General features: G+C 37.7%; 3 protein-coding genes across 5 annotated transcripts; 1 reads left to right on the forward strand and 2 right to left on the reverse strand.

Annotated features, from left to right (window-relative positions):
- Positions 1-268: 268 nt before the first annotated feature.
- cdc42se2 (CDC42 small effector 2) lies at positions 269-7,991 on the reverse strand. The gene is made up of 5 exons (XM_020699781.2): positions 7,852-7,991; positions 6,337-6,574; positions 3,217-3,318; positions 3,040-3,118; positions 269-2,305 (listed from the first exon to the last, which is right to left on the reverse strand). The coding sequence occupies exons 2-4, from the start codon at positions 6,388-6,390 to the stop codon at positions 3,044-3,046; spliced, it is 231 nt and encodes a 76-aa protein (XP_020555440.1). The 5' UTR covers positions 6,391-6,574; positions 7,852-7,991; the 3' UTR covers positions 269-2,305; positions 3,040-3,043.
- On the forward strand, positions 7,683-11,215 carry nip7 (NIP7 nucleolar pre-rRNA processing protein). Its single transcript, XM_004067266.3, has 6 exons — positions 7,683-7,796; positions 7,965-8,107; positions 8,210-8,296; positions 8,375-8,513; positions 10,027-10,167; positions 10,792-11,215. The coding sequence occupies exons 2-6, from the start codon at positions 8,052-8,054 to the stop codon at positions 10,909-10,911; spliced, it is 543 nt and encodes a 180-aa protein (XP_004067314.1). The 5' UTR covers positions 7,683-7,796; positions 7,965-8,051; the 3' UTR covers positions 10,912-11,215.
- Positions 11,216-13,641: 2,426 nt separating this feature from the next.
- On the reverse strand, positions 13,642-20,353 carry terfa (telomeric repeat binding factor a). 3 transcript variants are annotated; one of them, XM_011492655.4, is made up of 13 exons: positions 20,127-20,353; positions 18,918-19,013; positions 17,859-17,989; positions 17,562-17,648; positions 17,162-17,293; positions 16,841-16,965; positions 16,107-16,613; positions 15,884-15,997; positions 15,328-15,435; positions 15,092-15,238; positions 14,255-14,337; positions 14,121-14,164; positions 13,642-13,908 (listed from the first exon to the last, which is right to left on the reverse strand). In XM_011492655.4, exons 1-13 carry the CDS (start codon positions 20,275-20,277, stop codon positions 13,753-13,755), a joined length of 1,881 nt encoding a protein of 626 aa, XP_011490957.1. In that variant the 5' UTR covers positions 20,278-20,353; the 3' UTR covers positions 13,642-13,752. The 3 variants fall into 3 exon arrangements, with proteins under 3 accessions (XP_011490957.1, XP_004067316.1, XP_023809329.1); XM_004067268.5 differs by having other exon boundaries at positions 15,092-15,241; positions 20,127-20,350; XM_023953561.2 differs by having other exon boundaries at positions 15,092-15,241; positions 20,264-20,326.
- Positions 20,354-20,570: the final 217 nt, after the last annotated feature.

Here is a 20,570-nt window from a genome sequence, read left to right on the forward strand (position 1 = left end):
GTGTTACCACAAAATAATAATTCACATAGTAATAATTCCTACATACTGGCTCTATATGTTCTGGACAATGAAGTATTTAAATAAAAACACTGTTTAAAGGAAGTCAAGCTTGGGTGACCTCAGACCACCAACCAGCTCTAGTTATTACGTCAGAAGCAACCCACATCTCCCGAATTTACAGTTCCTTCAAATGTTACTTGTATCTTTACAGTTTTGCTGATTGTACATCACATTGCTTTTCCTTAAGTGTAAATCAAAACAAAACAACTTTGGTCAGACTACAATCAACATTTATTATTTTTTTCTGAAAATGAAGGGGAAAAACGAACTGATGTCCCTTTTCCAATGGGAACAACAAAGAACCTGAGGGAACAAAACGTGCCAGCTCCTCCTCTGTGAATTTACATAAAAAAGCAAAATTTGTTGATATTTCAATACATATAATTCACGAATCCACTTGTGTACACCACTTTTCTTTTTTTAAACAATCTTTTCATAAAATGAGTCGTGACATTCATCCCAAAACAAAATGTTCTTGTCACATTCAAGCAGTCCGATAGCACAGCCCGCTGGTCACACAATGTACTGCAGTTCAAATATGACTTGTTCCTTGAGGATTTAGCCCAAAGCTTTTTTCTTTTTAAAAAAACAACACGTTTACTCATACATTATGTGCATCTCTGTTCACACAGGAACAACTACAGACACTTATGAAGAAACCAATCACTGTGCCTACATGTTTATTGACCTTATTACATAGAATTTCATTGAATGTGCCTGGCAACAAAGACAAAGAGGAAGAAGAGTTAAGGCTGCAAAATACAAATTCATTCTTTTTGTACCATGAATACCTTTTATGCTGCAGCTAATACATTCAATATGTTTTTAAAATTGAAATGTTAAATCACAGGATGCACTTGGATGACAATCATACAAATGTGGAGAACAAAGTCTACTGACTATAGTTCCATGTATCTGATCAACTTTTACTGCAGACTCTGATTTGGACATTTTAAGGGCTTAAAAATGAGATCCATGCAAAATAAAAATAAATAAAAATGCATATTGTTATTTAGTTATTGTATCATTAAAATATATATATATATTTTGCAATAAGGAAAAGGTTTTACCTTTGGAACAAATTGCTACTTGAGAAATTTGTGTCTGCAGCTTAACATTAGTCACATTTACGAGAAAGTTTCTTTTCAAATATGAAGCAGCTTAATTATAAAACTGCTGAAAATGTTTGTGCCGAACCTTAATGGACTTAAAAAAAAGGAGCTATTGAGTTTACAAAGACCTTCAAGGGGACAGAAATCGCCTGTGCTCAACTAGACAAAACCTGAACAGCATTCAGAATGCGGGGTGTGACAGACGCAACTGGCTACACATGACCAGGAAAACACAAACGCCTGCTAACTCAGTGGAATCAAACCCATGTTTGTGAATGAGTTTACATGTGTGACCCAGCTATGTCCAAGGTTAGCTCTTGGGCAATAGTTGGAGCAGAAGCCTTTAAATGACAGAAAAAATAAAATAAGCGTTATAAAAATATGAGCCTTCTGTAAAATGCTAAAGTGGAGCATCAGGATCACACATGTACAGCAAATAATCTTAAATTCTCAAAAAGCATATTGAAAAGTCCATTGTTTATTAAAACTCTGATTCAATCTAAATCAGTGGGGGGAAAAAAAGAAAACATTTGATCACAATGAATATTCCTAAGCGTGCATGAGTGTACAATGTGTGGTCCAGTGTACTTGACTCATTTCAAGTTTATTACAAAACAGCGATATTTAATTCTGAAAGCAGCTCTGAGAAAATGAGCATTACTCAGAATTAAACTAAGAACTTTGAATTTTTGTTGTTGTTGATACCCTCACCTGTCCTTTCAGAAAGCTCTGAGTAATGAGGAGAAAACTGAATGTTGTAAAACTCCAGCGTGGCCCAGCCACCTTGAGGTCCGTTTTCAGGTCAAATAATAAATACAGGCATCGAATGGGCAACAACAGCAATTATTTTTGAACACATTTTCCTCATGCATACACACAAGCATACATCTGACAGCAATTACAAGCTTTCTAAACCTTCTAATTAACTCTTAATTATTCTTTACAGTGCAACAATATGGCAGCAAAAATGGATAGCAGTGCTTTCATTTAAAAAAAAGGAATGAAAAATAAAAATATATACATCAAAGAAAAGCAGTAGTTTCATCTTTTGGTCCTGTGTACATTATCGAAGGAACTGCTTTATTTTTCTTAAATTTTTCCTTAAATCAACAACTAGTTTCCAAAATGAGGAGCTGCGGAAAAAAAGATGAAACAAGAATTAGGATTCTATCAAAAAGGTTAACAATTTATAAATTCTGATTGAAAACTGGGCTATTTGTTTGATCAGCCTAACAGTATAAGGAACACAGCATTTAGAAATACAAAAATATATCTTGATTTCTGCAGTTAGTTACCCTGAGAGGTCATACAGGAAAGAATATATAAAAGGCAGAAACTTAAAATGCTCTAAATTCACTTTACTGACAGTTAAAGGAAGAAGTGGGTGGTTACTAGCCTGTCCAGCTTATTTGAAAGTATCCCCAATAAAACAAGACCATATACAGAATTATTAGACAGTTGATGCAAGTCCCGTTTCCTGTTAAAGCCTACAAGGCAGCCATGATTGCAATAATGTGTGTGGACACAGATGGGTGGAAGGCGTAGGAGCTTTAACTTGTCATAATAAACCGTTCAGTTTTACTGCTTCTGTTTTAGTCTATTAAACTGGAACGTCTGAGAGACATAGATGATTATAAATCTCTTAGATTACATGTACAATAGCATGTTCTATTGAAAGTGACCAAGTAAAAGCAGGTTTCTTTATCAAAAATGCTGCACTGCTGTGATAAAAAAAACACTCCTGTTATCACACAGTTGCAAGCAAAATGTGCAAGGTTAGTGAATTTAAACCATTACTACAGATGTGTTGCATTATAAAACCTGACTTTGTTTTGGCTTAAAAAATGTCAATCGGGCAACCCCTCACCTGTTTACAACTGAGAGCCTTCAGATCCTCCATGTACGTAGCCCCCTTTAGATTTCATCTGAGCCTGAACAAGGTCCACCTGCGAAAAGGTGGCGATGGCTGTTAACTGAATTACTGTTTAGTGCACCTTTCTGTGGTGAAAATCAAAAGGATGAAGAGTGGATATCAGAAACATACAGACGCCAATCCCAGGCTCATGTCACCGGAGCCTACATGTGTGGTGTGAACAAAGTTTGTCGGCTCCCCAATCATGGAGCGGTCAATCCGTCGCCGTCGCTTCTGAAAATGAGAATGAAAAGGATCAGGAATCCTGCAGTCATGACATTTGAGACTTTACAATGCTTCATGATTTTGGATACCTAGTTTTTATTGTGTTCTTTTTTGTTTTGTGTTATTTATTAGCAGTTGTTTTTATAAAGATATAGCAACAAATCAATTTAACCATGATGGATAAATTAAGGTTCTATTCTAAATTTATATTAGAAATATAATTAAAATCATAAACCAGAACCAACTATAACAAATCTTTTGAAACTTTTTCTAATTGAAAATTAAGTAAAAAGATGAAAAAATGACTACAAAGTTTGTTTTCTGAATGTTGCAGTTTGACTAGAGAAAGCTTTTCCAGAAAAGGTGGGGTGTTGATCCATTTTTATTTTCCAAGATCCCATGTAATTCCATCCCAGAAAGAAATGGCTAACAAGGAATGAAGGAAATATGTTTGACTCCCAAATCAATCTAGAAAGAGAGATGGTTCTGGAGACTAGGGAAAAATATGAGTAAGGTTTTCAGTAAATACAAAAGAGCAACATTTTCTATTTATTCTTTTGATCTTAGCTGCCTTTGTATCTGAGAGCATGACTATTCTAACAGCAGTGTATCAAAACATGATGTCAGGTTGCTTTCAGACTGGGTGAGTCCTGCAATCCTCAGTTTGAATGGGTGTGGATTGTTGAGAAACATTTGCTTTTTTTGGGGGGGGGGTTTGGCTCTGACCAGGACAGAATGTGTGCTGGTTTTTCTCCTAGTAAAAATGAACGCCATTTACATTTTTACTCCTTGAACCTCCTCGTTAGGTTTGCAGAAATTCTGTAACCACACCAGGTATTTCCAAACGAACTATGACCCTTTTTCTCAAGCAGACCAATGTTTGGCCAGAACAAAAGCTCATCTTAGAGAATTATTTGAGAACAACTCTGTTAACTCAAGTATAAAACAATTACAAAATGTCTCTTGGTTAAATGTGATGAAGTAAAGAAGTGCAACTGGGTTGATACCGAGAGGAGTAGTGGGACAAGCTTGATTTCTTCACTTTGTTTTTTTCCGGTAGTGCTCAGAGCCAGAGCGCCATGTGTGACAGCAAACTAACCTAACTTCACTGGTGAAACTTTTTTCTGCAGGCCCCGCCCATTTGAATGTAATCTGGTGGAATATCTCAGTGTGAAAGCAGCCATACCCACCTGAATGTGTTGACTAAAATAACAGAAGTTAAGTTAAAGCAGCTGAAGTGTGTCTGACTATAATTTGAAACATTGCCAGATGGGGTGTAAAGCTCAAATAAGCTAAAACCAAAGCTTTCAAATCACCCTTGCTGTGTCCAAAAAACGTAAAATTACTGCTACAGTATTTCTATGTTGTAATATATTTTTATTAAAGAAACTAGTGTTGCACATAGGGGTGTGACGATAACCGCATCACCGCGGTGATGAGGTCATCCTCATCTCTGCATCACCGCACTTTTATAAAAAAATATATTTTTTTTGGGTTGAAAGTTTTGCAGATGGTGCATGATTGGAGCTATAATAAACACATTAAACACATTAATCTTTGTTGATAATTTACTTTTACTGCTAGTCCTGTGTTCAGACTTCAAGGGTTTCTGGGGGAAACCTTTTGTTACTGTTCTCCTTCACTCCCTGCGCCGTGCCTCTCACTCCCTCTACGCTACACGCAGCGTGCTCCCTCTACTCACCCACACGAGCGATTTCAGAAGCACATACACATCCTTTATTCTATAACAGAAGTTTTAGTCTTGCGAGGAAATACGACAAATTTACTGCGTTCTAATCATTAATTTCCATTGTATTCATTTCCATTACAAGCTGCGTGCGTTCTTGAGTGAGCGACACAGCCGCACGCCTGAGGATTTTGTGTTGGGGGGGGGGTTTATTAATGTTCTCCGCTGCAGAAGAATCAACACGCACCCCCGACGCGCTTCTTCCTCCTACACACGCAGCGCGCTGACACACGTACACATGGTCATTCTACAACACCTATACGTTTAGGTCATTAGTTAGATAGGTAGTAGTTAGTTGTTACTTTTATTTGTAAATAAAGAATACTGCGTTGTAATTGTATTAATTTGCGACGTGGCCATATTTGGCGGGCGGGTGGGGGGGTGGCGGGTGCTGCGGTTAACCACAACACCGCGCCCCCTGCTGGTCCATCACCGCGGTGATCACCGGCACAGCTCTAGTTGCACATTTAAACATTTTATCCTTAACATTGGTGGGTTAGAAAAGTCTGTCTAATGGGGCACACCTCCCATTCAAAAACTCCTCTTACACAACTCTTTGTTTGAAAATAAAAGGGGTTGAAAAGTGCCCTGTAAAACGAGCGACAAAAATGGATAACAGATGTGGTGGAAGTCCTGAAACATTAAAGCCACATACTTAGTTATGCAACTTGGATTTTTTTACTCATATCTACAGGGAAAAAAAGCACATTTAAAGCTTGAAAACAGGAGCTTTTGCTGTCAGACTGTTCACAGCTTCATGCTTTACTTTACATATAGTGCAGGGATGCAGATTTACTATCAGGATCAACTATCCAAGTGCATTCTGTGTCCTCAACAATGCATAGGGTGGATTGGAAGATAAAATAGTCAAAGAAAAGACAGCAGTATTGTGTCAGTCAGAAAGTTTGCTTTTGTACACCAACTTTACAGGAATTAAACTTATTTTTATCTTTAAATGTTGGTTGCATAATCATATGCACAACCCCAACAAAGTAAAAACACCCATTTTCTAGTAGTAAACAGCCAGAAGATGTTTAACAGACAACCAAAGTTATAAACTTATCCAACATATAAAATAAAATACGGATGACCTTGTTTGGATCTGGAGCATTTGTAGCTTTTTTATTGATAGAATAATAAACAAAGGTCTAAGCTCTAAAAAAAAAAAGGTAATCACTCAACTAAACCAAGTGTGTCTTAAAATGAATTTCATCTAAACAGGGAACTTTCATTAAAGCTTGAGTAACACTGTCGAGGTTCCATGCAGAAGTCGTACTCACTGGTTGTGGCTGCTCTGCAATGCAGCAGCTGAAACAAACCCAGAACTCAGTCATTCTGAGGCTGACGTATAGGCCACAGCAGTTTCCTCTCTCAGTTCAGACGCCTCTTTGCGACTGTCTTCCTGTTCAGCTCTGCTCAGTGACAAACACCCGCCGGAAACGAAAGACAGTCAGACCACTGTCTTCTCTGGGGGAAACCGTTGGCACAAGAAGTGCTCAAATACAACAAAGCTCACACCTGTTGACGCAGAGAAACATGAATGTTATTTGATTTTTTTTTAATAACAGAGGTTCATTCACAGACACAAACTGATGGTCGGTGGGCTCCACTAGAACGTGAAAACACATTTTCTGTACGTTCTGTGTGTAAAATCAGAAAAAGCAAAAAAACAATGATGCAACATTGTGGGGTGTTGTGTGTTTATTCGCTGCCTGAAAAGAAACCGTCTACATGATTAGTCACAACAAAACTTTTCCAATGTAACGTTAAGGTCAGAGGGTCAACAATGAGTACATTCCCATTCTCATAATGCTTGTTTTTGCATTGTAGCCTTACTGAGGCTTTAACTTTTACAACCTTTCAGGGCAAAAACTTATCTGGAGGCTTGCCTCAGTACAAGGTCAGAAATTGGGAAACTGGGGCAATCTGCACTTGTGCCTGTGCCTTGCATTTAAAGATTATTTCAAGCACTGAAGTACAATAGACAAATATCTCAGAATGGTTTTACTTTACATTCAATGCACAGAGGATATTTAACAGTTTAAATTTCTACTCTCCTAACCAAGAGGGTCCCAGTTTAGCATTTTCATTTAAATTCCAAAACTGAAAGACTTGATCATCAATGTTCCCAACAAAAAAAGGGGTTGACGTGAGGATCAAATGTCTGCCAGAAGCAGAGGGCTCGCTGACCAAGTATATCTTCCCAAATTGTTGTGTTCCTGACTCTGCAGCTGACAGCAGACTTCATTGATTGAGCTGAGCACCCAGAGTCTCAATCAGCAGCAAGAATAAGAGCTGTGCTTAACCGTGATCTCTTGAAATCTACTATCACTAAAGGTCAAGTGGAAAAGCACTAAACCTCGGATTAAACCAACGTTAATTGGTATTTACAAACAAATGGACATTATGTAACTTTGGATGGCTGCGGCAAAGCGCCTGCTGCCCTTATCTCCTTTCAGTACGAATCAGTTCACAGCTGGGAGCAATTCATTGACAACAAAAATGTATATAGTGCGGACTCTATGGTTTTTAAATATAAATTCAGTTCATTGGATGTAGAAAATAAGAGTCAGAACCAGCAAGCTGCCACAGCTAACCTGTAAGCTAACGCTCCCGAGGTCTGTGGTTTTTTCTCTCTCTGTGCTGACAGCTAGCCTAGCAAGCTAACTGAGTCCGTTTTCGTTCAATTTGACTCCTGTTTTTCACAGTCGCTTCAAAATCAACGTAAAAACACCGAAATGTAAGTGTGAAATAATTTCATCGGGATAACTATAATACCAGGAGAGTAAACTTACCCGAGGGTGGCCGGGTCGCTAGAGAGATGACAAGTGTCTGAAATCTGAAGAATGCCAGAAAAAAAAAACCAGGAACTGCTATCACTGCTGACGTAGATCCACTTCCGCTTTAGATCGTGACGACTTCCAGTTTACCCACGTTGTGTCGTTTCTTGCGATATTTAAACGTAATTCTCCTAGATTTGCTTTAAACTCTAATTATGAGACCTTTAACGGAGGAGGAGACAAAAGCGATGTTCGAGAAGCTTTCGAAATAGTAAGTGACTGTTAATGCATCTACGTTTAACATTAGTTACTGTTTATTTTAGCCCGTTAGCATGTGTGTCCCATGTGTTTTTTCCTCTCTCTTCCCCTCAAGCATTGGAGAAAACATCAAACTTCTTGTGGACCGACCCGACGGTACCTACTGTTTCAGATTACACCATGACCGAGTGTACTACATGAGGTATTTCCTGATCAATACCTAAGATTGTTTGCGGTAATTCAGCCTAGATGTTGATGCAGCATCGTTTTCTCTTCACAGCGAGAAAATTCTTAAGTTGGCAACGAACTTTTCTCGAGACAAACTCATTTCAGTGGGAACTTGCTTTGGAAAGTTTACAAAAACTAAGAAGTTTCGTCTCCATATAACCGCTCTGGATTTTCTGGCACCTTACGCAAAGGTAACACACAAGTTGTCACTGCGCAAACTCAGAAGAAAAAAATGCTTCTTTTTGAAGATAGTTCTTAAAAAATTAAACACTCTGCCAGGAATATTATTATTCAATTATTTGTTCATTCTTTTATAAGCAATTATGTGAGCAAAAGGGATGAGAAACAAAAATATTAAACTGGTATGAAATGGTGGCGCCATTGAGTGATTATTGTAGTTTTTGTTGGGGATCAGTATTACAGAAATGTAACAGTCCTAAAAGTAACTTTATTGATAAAAGCAGTCCTTACCCAGCAGGTACTATATTTGTTGACTTCTGGTTAGGTCTTCTCCACCACCACAAGCAGCAAATCAGTATAATAGCACATATTTTATTAATTTAAATATATTCCTTAACCTTTTTAATTACAGTGTATTTTTTTAATCTGTAGATATGTGTTTCTAAATCTATTTTTACTTGCCTATATATCTTTATGATGGATTAACAGGAGCATAAACTAAATCAAAAAAGAGGATGAATAAAAAAAGGTAGAGGTGGGTGTGGGGGGTCCTTTTTATATGCAGAAGTAGATTTATTGTGATGTAAACTCATCATAAGTCACATTTTCCTACATTATGGGGGAAAATGCTCCTATATGTGATTAACAGTGTTGCAGGGCTTCAAATGTTAGTGGTCATTAGGGATACCACAGTTCCCCCGTTTGCAACTGAACCACATCTCGCTGTTTACCAGTATGTTTACATTCAAAGGGCCAAACAATTGTTGTTAAATTAAAGAAGTTATTGTTTTATTACATTACACCAGGCTTAGAATAAGCCATCTTGAAAGGTTTTTCTTTATTGTTACTTGCCTATTAGGAAATGAGAAAAAAGATTGTATTTTTTTTTGTTCTTTTGTAATAAACAATCATCACACCTTCCGCCTTCGTCAGGGTCGACCCTGATGAAGGCGGAAGGTATTCCACCGAAACATGTGGGTAGGTTTAACAAAATCAAACCAGTTTCTGAAAGAAAAATAATTTAAGTACTCAGTATAATTTATAGACACAATGTACTTTAATGAATCATTAAGAAACAATCATATTGAATTGAAACATAATTAAAGTTTGAACTAAACTGTAGGTAAAGGGAAGGAAATATTGTTGCATCTCCAGTAGTCATGTCTGTGCTCTTCTGCGAGAAACAATTGCTTGTAGAAAACGGGAACTAAGAATGACATTAGCATCATTTTACTGTTGAGATAAGTGGAAATGCAAAACCCCAAAAAAGTTGAGTTCAGCAAAAGAAGCCATGGAACATCTTCTTTATGTAAAACCACACACATGTGCTACTTCCATCAGTTAAGGCATAACTTCCTTTTTTGGCTTTTCCCTCAAACGGACACTTCACTTACCTACCTTATTTTGGAGGGGGTGGGTTGGGGAAGAGGTTCTAAGACAGTTTTTAGATCTCAAAAGAAGGCGTACCTTATTGAATTTATTATTCGTCCTTTGTGATTAACTAAAGAATGGTCTTGTCTTCAGTTCAAGGTTTGGGTGAAACCAGGAGCAGAGCAGTCCTTCCTGTATGGGAACCATGTGTTGAAGTCTGGGCTGGGAAGGATCACAGAGAACACCATGCAGTATCAAGGAGTTGTGGTGTACTCCATGGCTGATGTACCGTTGGTAAGACTTTGAATTTCCTTGTTTGGCTTTAAGGTCATTAGTCACAAACACTTTTTTTTTTTTTTTTTTAGCTAATAGTATAAACTCAACTTCATTCATTCAGCTTTAACATTTTTATTTTCCCTTCTAAATTTAAGCAGAAATAGCAATATTTAGTTAGCTCCCAGGTACATAATTGGCTCAAAATGAGTTAAATGAAAATGTGCTTCATCTCAAAAGGTCAGATTAGAATTAGGAAGTCTATACTGGTTCTGGAACAGCGTTCTTTAGTCAGATTAACCAGTACCAGAATAACAGGAAAGGCAGGTGCTCTTTAAACGTTTGCATGGCTTTTTACTGACTGGCTTTTTAACGAAGGCATATTTTTCTATTGTTCAAATATGAATCAACAAAACTGTTATGGCAGTCACGGCAAAAGCTGGTAGTATGATGTCACAGCTGAAGCTTTGCCGTCTGCACATTTCATTTTTCACGTCAACTCTGCTCATAGTTGCATGTATTATCTTATATTTGTTATTTAAGCAGAGAGCTGCAGCAGAATAAGATGTGTTTCTCCAATTTTATAAAATCAGAATAATCTGGAAACATTCTTGCTTTGCATATTTGTCTTCTGTTGATTTTCAGGGTTTTGGAGTTGCAGCCAAGACCACCCAAGAGTGCCGGCGAGTGGACCCCCTCACCATTGTTGTTTTCCACCAGGCTGATGTGGGAGAGTTCATTAGGAACGAGGACACATTAACATAATCAGAAGAATTTTCCGTCTAAGCATCAAGCTGCTTTCAGCAGTCGGACATTACCATCTAACAATCTGCTGTGCTGGACCTGAATCCAAGCATCAACACAGCATCAAGAAATCCCTTGAGCAGGCGTACGTGGCTAAAGCCCACGAATATGATCTGATGTCACAGCTGGACCACAATCCTCTGTTCCTGGATTCAACAATTGACTAACCTTTTATAACCTACTGGGTCTCTTTATTAATACACAGTTAATGGGATATATTTGTCTGCACATTCTGTCTTCTAAATAAATCCTTATTCATTTTCAATGTTGTGCATTTTAATAGTTCTGAGAACATTCTGTTCTCAGCTGTTCATAAACTGACACTGATATGCAGAAGGGTGCATAGAGAAAGAGGAAACGGGCAATACCAGTGCTTAGTAACCCTTGTGCTATCCTAGGCACTTTAACATTGGGAGTTGGGTCATCTAGACCCACTAGACAGTGCTCTGAACTTTTTTTCTTCAATGATTTGTGAACCTCACTGGTGTCCATGGATTACATGAAATCTTTCCACCTTTGTCATGGTAGGGAGAACACGTCGATGTAAGGGTGGGGTCATCTGGACCCTACAAGACAGCACAAGGGGTATAGATGAGTACCCCCCCCCCCTTTAAAAAATTACTGATCATTAGCTCAATGAACTGAAAAATTAATGATCTAACTTGGATCACACAATCTTCAGTTTTACTTGAATTGGTTGAAGCAAAAATAAAAACACCCTGCAGAAAGAGAGCACCAAGTCTTCTAGGTAACAAATGAACAAGTAGGCAACATATTGCAACATCTATCCTCTTCCATTCTTCAAGAATAACCTTTTAGAGCCTGGATGCTGGATGGAGAGTGATGCTCAACTTGTTGCTTCAGAATTCCCCACAGGCATTGGATTGGGTTCAGATCAGGAGACATACTTGGCCATTTAATCACCTTCACCCTGTTCTTCAGGATTGCAACAGTAGCTCTAGCAGTGTGTTTTGGATCATTGTCATGTTGGATAAGTGCATGACGACCATGTGCATGAAGTGATGGCAGCATCTTCTCCTTCAGTATAGAGCAGTACATTGTAGAGTTCATGATACCATCAATGAAATGCAGCTCCCTCAACCCAGCAGCACTCGTGCAGCCCCACATAAGGACACTACCACCACCATGTTTCACTGTAGGCACCATGCATTGTTCTTTGAAATCCTCACCTTTACAATGCCTTACAGTTTCAAAACAGTTTGTTCCAAAACAGTGAGCTCTGTCTCATCACTTCAGCGAATTGGTCATCCTCTTTTTCAGCATGGGCCCTAGCAAATTCTTGGTGTGCTTTTTTTGTGCATGGGGTTTAGGAGAGGCTTCCTTCGTTGGCGATAACCATGCATGCCATCTGCAGTGTGTGCCGTATAGTGTCACAGGAAACAGTCACTCCAGTTTGGCTTTAGCCAACTACAGTGAACTTGCATGCTGACCTTCTTCAACCCTTCTCATCTGAAGACGCTCCTGTTGAGATGCTAGCTTCTGTTGACGGCCTGGACGTCTCTGTAAGATGGTTGCACCTTCATCTTTCTTAATTTTTTTAAATCACATTTGCTATAGTATTTTCACTGATGTGTAAAGCTTTGCTGATCTTATTGCAGCCCTCACATTCTTTTGTGCAAAGAAATTATTTCCTTTTTCAGATTTTCTGACATTCCTTTTCCATGTGGAGCCATTGATGACAGCATGAAATGGGAAAGGCTGTTCTTTGGTAAGAAAGTCACCTGTGTGTTGGACATCTCTTAAATGACTCATTTGATTCACCTGTGGTTGAACGCCTGTTAATTAGAATTTTGTAGTCTTAAGTTTAGCTTTTCTCCTAAGACTATAACTGGGGTGTACCCATGTTTGCAACATGGGCTTGAGTTTATTTATTAGGAAATTTAACATATCTTGTTTGCAATCAATGGCTCCCCTTTTCCGGTGCATTTTGTAGTATAGTATTTCCCAGAAAATGTTGATTCTGAAAGGAAACTAAAGGTTTTCTGACAAATGCAGTGGGGGTGTACTCATTTAGTCTGGGCACTGTATGTAGCATTGCCTGCAATAATGTTGAAGCTATTTTGTTCAGGCTAAAGAAGTTTGCTTCAACAAAAATGTTCAGCAAACAGCTGGAAGATGTTTGGTAAATGTTTTAAAGCAATTTGCTAAATTAGTTTAAGAAGTGTACTTATGCAAACATAAGAAAATGGCTTTAGATGTTTGCTGACACAATTTGGCTTAATGCAAGGTGCCCCAATACTTTAAATAGTTGAAATAACGCCTAAATGAGCTAAACGAGAAAGCAAAATGTAAATACAATGAACAGAAGCCAAAATAGCAAAAATAACTAGAAGAATGTCAAAATGAAGCTAAACAGCTGGGATTTTGCTAAAAGCCAAATTAGCTTAAACTGAAGAACACCCAAAATGAGCTAAATGAGAGGATTTGTGCACAAACAAAAACGAGGAGTTAAGCCTTTGTCCAAAAAATAGATGAATCTCACTTGATGCACCTTGATATTCAGCAGTCACCAGATTTCTCTTGAATCCTTTCTTACAGATGTCCAAACAGTTTCTGTTTGCACTTTAACAAATAACCCTTTCAGTAAATAAAATGTTTGTTTCCACGTTCAAGTCTGCAGTGAAGGAATGAACTGAAAAGGTTCTTCATGCCATTTGACACAGAGACAACTCTTTGACCACAAGATTTAATGAACTTTGTTCAGGTCAGGACAGTCTTTTTTGATATGTACAGAAAACAATGTAGAGAAATGAAAAAAACAAAACTAGAGCTATAGCATATTTAAACCATTTTCAGATTTTTCATCGTCCTCCAGCGATCCTTCAGGTTAACATTTGTTCTGTCTTTGAAATCGTAATAACTTTTGATCTTACTCCAGTTGCCCTCTCCGAATGTCTTCACCCCCTCCTTCAACATTTCTGTCTCTTGGTCAGTCCACTGCGACACAAACAAATTAGGTTTGTGATGTTACAATAATGCTTGGAATAATTCATCCATTATTTGGATTTTTTTTGTTTAAATGTTTCATGGACAATATAACAGGCAAGTGTATAAAGTGAAACGTGTCAAAGCTGTTCTAAACTGTGACGCAAGATTTACTATTTTGTTTAATTTTACAAATAAGAAAAAAAAAGATTTTTTGAAGTTACCTTCCTCTTATGGCCTGAGTTTGACTTGATGCTTTCGTTTGACCCTGATTGATTAAAAAAAAAAGAAGAAAAAAATAGCAGTTTTTTAAACAAGAAGTATTACACTTTGAAAGATCGTGAATAAAAAAACAAACCTTTGGTGTCCTTTAGAAGGAACTCCATCTCCTCGTTGTTCCATGTGACCTTACTCTCTTTAGCTGTTCTGAACAGGGATTTCCTGAAATCATAGAAAGTCGTAAGTTTGTTTGCATCAGCAGTATTTTTCGCAACCATAAAAAGACGCAAATAAATAACATAAAACTCTAAGGTTGCTTAATGAAGAAACTTTAACTTCAGTATTAACCAATGTAAAAGAGAAAATCCCAACTTGGGAGGTGTGGACACGATGATCTTTAAACCTGGCCTCATTGGGTTACATTTAAAAAGTTATTGGGGCATCTGGCAGTTTGACCAACAATGAATAACAAGGTTACATAAAGCTACCACATGATTGAGGTAGTTGTCATGTTATGTTGTCATGTTAGACCAATACAATCTTCTAGATTTGACAAGTAAATCCATTAATTTGTCCATAATCTATCGATGTCTTTTCAATAAATCTTTTCTTTCCCCATTAAAGAACAAAACCCAGAGAAGTTGGTGAGGGGAAAAAATTTAGGAAGTTGAGTCCTGGCATCTCAACCTAAAATCTTCTTCATCAGATTTATGAAGCCACTTGGATGAGTAGTAAAATCTTTCAAAATATACTATTTTAATTCCAGACTTTTAGGATCACCCCCCCCCACCCCCTCAAAAAAAAACTAGCAAATGCAATCAGTACAAAACAGGAGCGCTCTTTTTTTTTTTTTTTTTTGTTTCCACCTCACCACTGTGCTTATAGACTAAAATACCCACATGAGCTCATGGTATTTGCAAGTTTGCATTTTATATTTAGACTATTTTTAACAGTGTGGTCGTGATCATTTACTAACCATTTAGTGTTAGGGAAAGCCTGTTCTGGGGTGGAGCTCTTTTGAGGGACAGGATGCTGATGGCATGGGCCGGAGGGGCTGTCCAAGCAAGACTCTGTGATGGGGGACTCCCCGACACTTTCAGGGCTGATGCTACGGCCGGTGCTGCTGCTGCATAAAGACAAACGTTTTTCATTTTCATCCAGAGAAATCGGTTTTAAAGAAAACTTTTAAAAAACATAAGACATGGTCTTCACCTTTTCTTCTTTGAAGAACCAGTGGAAGGTTGTCTAACTGGCCTCTTAACTGGTGTGATGTAATCATCCTGAAGGCCAGATGAATGGCGTTTTGATGTCCCAGAGTTTCTAAGATAAAAACCAAGGTGGTCATTTTTCATTTTTCTTAGAGAGTCCTGTTCAAAACGGGCAGGTTTTGTTTTTATGCATTTAAAAACAGTTTCTAAATACTTGGCATTAAACTTCTAAATGATTTACATTTTGCTACGCCAAAAAATAAATAAACACAAAGTTACAACATTTGAATCTCTCACAGTTAAATATGTTTTGTGCAAACATCATACAACTGTAGTGTTTTAGGATTAACCTACACTGGAGACTATACAATAACAGGTTTGCAAGCAGTTTAAAAGCTTTGAGAAAAATATTTGATTTAGTAAATAAATGCATGCTTTCATTAGAATTGAATTACTATAATAGATGTGGTTTCCTACTTTGAATATAAGTCCCTTGTGGGACTTAAAGTCCTTATGGTCAACCTAGAAAACACAATTCAGACAAATGTTTGGTGACTAACCTGGATTTGGATTTGTTAGACTGACACGGAGGAGTTTCTTCTTGCATTTCCTTTCTTTTCTCAACTGAGTTATCTTCACTGTCGGAGGAGGTCTCCAGCACACTGGCTGCAGCTCTGTGTGGAAAACAGAAAAACCCATGATCCAAAAACGACAGCTAGAAGATGCACATCACTTAGACTTCAGGGTACAAAGCGTAGAGACATACTTTCCCGTGCAGCTCACCTTGCAGCAGTTTTTTTGCTTCGCCTGGGGCGTTTTGGTGTGGGGATGGCAGTTTCACCATCAGAAACGGGGCACTGCAGCTCTTTTTCGCTGGAGCCATCTGGCACTTGTGGTGGCTTCTCTGTTCCCGCCTCAGTTTCAAGCTCTTCCAGCCCCGTCGTGTACTGCGAGCTCGACTGACTGTCGGGTTCAGTCACCAGCCGTGCCACGGTGTAGTGTTCCTTTGACAGCGACCTGGCTTGTATTTGAGGGCCATCGTCTGTTTGTGGAGGCTGCTCTGCTGGGGATGCTTCCATAGGGCTGCATACGTTTCTTTGAGGCAGATCTGCCCGCTCAGCATTCAAATCATCCAGTGTCTCAGAATCTGATGAATGTTCAAGATGAAGCCCGTCTCTGTCCTGGATCTCTGTTTCCACTTCTTGCTCCAACTGGGCAAATGTTTTTTCATCTTCTGAAAGGGCATTGTAAACTGATTCTAATCTGGATCTCAGGATAATTAGATGTTTGCTGCAAAAACAGGAAATGAACAGTTACAGAGATATCTCCATTGCTCCTGTATTGATGTTCATTCTGCAGCAAACCAAGACGCATTGGCATGTTTGATATTTTGATTCATGAGTTAAAGAGTTGATTAAAGTAATGGAATTCTTCTAAAAGGGGCTCAAACACGTCAAGGTTTTAGCAACTTTTAAATATTCTGATGAAGGAACAGAGAAAGAAAGGGTATACGGCACCATGGTTGGAAAGGAACGGGATTCTTTTGTGGGCTGGGGGTTGCATTGGTTACTTCCTGCTCGATTTCCTCTGCGTCGTCATCTCCATCTACTTCCAACCTCATGGTGAGCAGCTCTTGTGCAGCCTGTTACACAAACAAAACATGCAGTGGAGCTTTGACAATTGCAAATACAGACTTTTATATATAAGTGACTAATATTATGAATTCCCTGATCTCAAAGATCAGTTTGGTTCAACCTTTTTTTTTTAGTAATTATAAAGAAATCATGACACTTGATAATGATTGCTCATGTTTTTTTTAACATGCTAACTGTACATACCCTGTAGGAAAAGGGAACATCGAAGTAGCAAAGCCGTTGGACAAAGGCCAGCATTTCTTGCTTGAACAACTGGAAGCTGAAACTGTTGGAGGTTTTATTCTTCTGTCTGATGAGACCCTCTAAAATATTTCTCTACAGAGAAAAAAAATCAATTGTGTGAGATGAATAATATGGAGAAAAAAAAACAACTTAAACTTCATGAAAAAGAGACAAAAGAAAAAACGATTGAATTAAAAACAAAACATTTCTGTCTGCCACACAAGGGCACTGTATAGGTATTAGTGATAATTAGAGAGCATAAACTTTGATATACTCTTTTTTTTCTTTTCTTTTTGTGATTGACTTGAAAAACAGTTTTCTTGAAAATGGAAAAGTATGATTTACAAAAAAAATAACTCACCACTCGACCAACTGGCTTCGGAAAGTATTTGTTGAGCATCTGTGCTGCTTTGTCAAAGTTCCCATTTTTTATGAATGTTGCTACAATCTACAAACAAAATAATTTCTTTAGTAAACCTACATACTTTTTTCTATATAAAACACCAAAGCAATGCTTCGTAAAACTGACACAGAACTGAGGTAAACCATGGAGGTACTTTAGTATAGAATAGAGCACCTAATTGAAGATTTCTCAAACGTCTCTTTTACAGAGTCAAATGAGATGAGCATAAAACTTGAGAACGTTTAAATGACTTACCATCACTTTGAGAGAGTTTGAGGCGTCCTCCCAATCTTGCTGTGGGATGCCAAAAGCTTCCATTATGTTCTCTAGCAGCAACAGAGCTGATTCCAATGGGGTCACTGGTGTCCCAGGATCATAGATTAATTCTAGATTCAAGGACAAAGCACAATTTATTATAAAGGAGAGCCTTAAAGAACAATTTTTACTTACCTACTTGAAATAAGTTACATTTTATTTATTTTTTTACAAGAATGGATACTGAAGTGCAAACCTTCGTTTATAGGGAGGAGACAAAAAAAAGTGTTCAGCATTGACCGATTCTGACAGTTGTCTGACTTTAAAAATATGAGCCAAAGCTGTAATGTTCATCAGAAAAACTTCAACTGTGTCCCAGTCTTCTTCAGCTGTCCAATCTTTTCACTGGTGATCTTGGACACCAGCTCTGTAGTCTTGGGGGTTAGGTTGCAGTCTGACTGTTTTAGAGTATGGACAAGTGCCATTATTACAGGTTATGAATGAGTGGAGGATAGAAGATCTTCTTAAAAGAAGAAGTTACAGCTCAGTGAGGGACAGAATTCTAAATAACATTTGTTTCCCCCAAATTGTAAACTTCAAATCTAAAAAAGGATTTCCATTTTTTTTTTTTTTTTTACTTTCTGCCTTTCACAGTTGAAGTGTGCCTGATGAATGACCTCTCTCATCTTTTTAAGAGGAAAAACTTACAGAATTGTTGACTGCCAACTACTTTTGGGCTCCACTGTATGTAAAAACCATCTAATTGCATAATTGCAGATACAGACAAATTGACAAACTGGGGGAAAAATCTGTATACTCTGTTTTTACTTATTTACTATGTAATTGCTTTATGCTCTTTTATCATGTATGTGATGTGTGAATGATGAAGGATGTTGTACAGTTTGTGGCTCTGTGGCCCAGAACAAATGTCTCTTATTGTCTCTTTGAGGACAATAAAGTTGACCTTACTTTACCTTACAATCTGCCAACATAGGTTTAAACATTGACTAACTTGTAAAAAGGATGTTAAACAATGAAAGAAATCTTTGTTGTTTTTACCGAGGTTTTCCCCTTCATTTATCCGTCCAAGGAACTGTAGCATTCTGATCTTCAAGGGCATGTCACTGGTGGCCTCTACAGGGCGCTTCATGACAACTGAAAGGTAAACAACCAACTGCAGTTACAAAAAAGAAGTTCTACAATTACTTTAAAATATAAATAGGTCAGTGTTTTTGTTTGTTTGTGTAACTCGAATCAGGAAATGAATCAAAAGTAAAAATCGTAACATGCAAACTTTGCCCTGACTGTAAAGTTATCATCCTCAAAGGCTGAACTGACAGATCCAACCAAAATTCTTAACATTTAAAAGAATTTCTTGAAAATTTTATCTAAAACAAATACGTTAATACTGTGTGTCTGTGTCCATAGGTGTGTGGTTGGTTGGTTTTTAAGTTTTTGTGAAAATATTGGTTAGTATATAGTGTGTGTCAATGTGTATTTAAATGGAAAATAAAAGTAGATTTTCAGAATCCTGTAAAGAAAGCCAACAATTTTTCTATCTTTAGTTACTTTAGCTTTGTGACTTTTATACAGCTAAATCTTAGTTACCATACAATCTATACTAATTTATCCAGGCGTACACGTCACACACGTTTTTTGTTTGATCACCTCAAAATAATCATTTTACCCAAAATAACCTCAATCAGGGGTCTGCAATGCTTAACAGTAAAATGTTCATTGGGTACATTCTCTTACAGACAAAAACCCAGCAACTACCCACATCACTGTTTATAAAAATGCACTTGTGGCCTGTGGGCCATGTCTTTTTTTTGTTTTCAAGAGCGTTTAAATATTTACAATAAATGAATTTGTTTGAAATTAGTTCAATGTGAGCTTAAGTTAACTCTTAAAGACCAAACTGACTGCAGAATTAAACGTTTACCATCGTTCTTGCTCAGTTGTGACACATGACGAAAATGTAAACATAAATGACAAAGTTTAACTAAAACATGTTTACAAACCCATTCTTCTGCAGATTTTACCTCTGACTCAAAAGAGCTCTGCAGGGATGTACTAAACTAAAAAGTTGCTTAAGTTAAAACTCTAATATCAGATGATTTGTGTAAAGGTTGTGCAGCAGGGTTTACCATGGGGAAATGAACGTCTTTATTAAGGATGCTAAATAAATAAAAAAAAGTTATCATTATATGCAGACTGTAGACTCAGTTACGGGTTAGTCAACGGCATGATCGAGGATTAGCCACCTACCACTCAGCACGTTCCTGACTTCATTAAAGTCCTCGAATTGTTGTTTTTTGAATAATTCCAGCGCCAGAGATAAATTATAATCTACAATCCATCTGTTAACAACCCGTTCGACACTAACAAGATCGCTGTTTACACACTTTTTTGCCGCCATGTTAAATCAGGTCTTCTTCTTCTTCTAATTTTTGGAGCATTTTCGGAGCCTAACTTGTTCGTTAGCCTTTTGCAGCTTATAAACCGAGTTTGGGTGCGTTAGCGCCTTCTATCGAGCGACAGCGGAATGGTGTTTTTCAAGACGCAGACACCGGTAGATTCAAAGTCCGGCTTTGCTGAGTCTTGCAGCGTCACCATTGCTAAACCCCTTTAGTATATTCATTAAAAGAAGAACATACAAATAAAAAAGGACATTTTAAAAATTAGCAATTTTTTTAACCAAAAATATCAAAG

The sequence above is a fragment of the Oryzias latipes genome, chromosome 3 (assembly GCF_053564925.1).
Source record: "Oryzias latipes strain Hd-rR chromosome 3, Olatipes_Hd-rR_3.1".
NCBI classification, from domain to species: Eukaryota; Metazoa; Chordata; class Actinopteri; order Beloniformes; family Adrianichthyidae; genus Oryzias; species Oryzias latipes.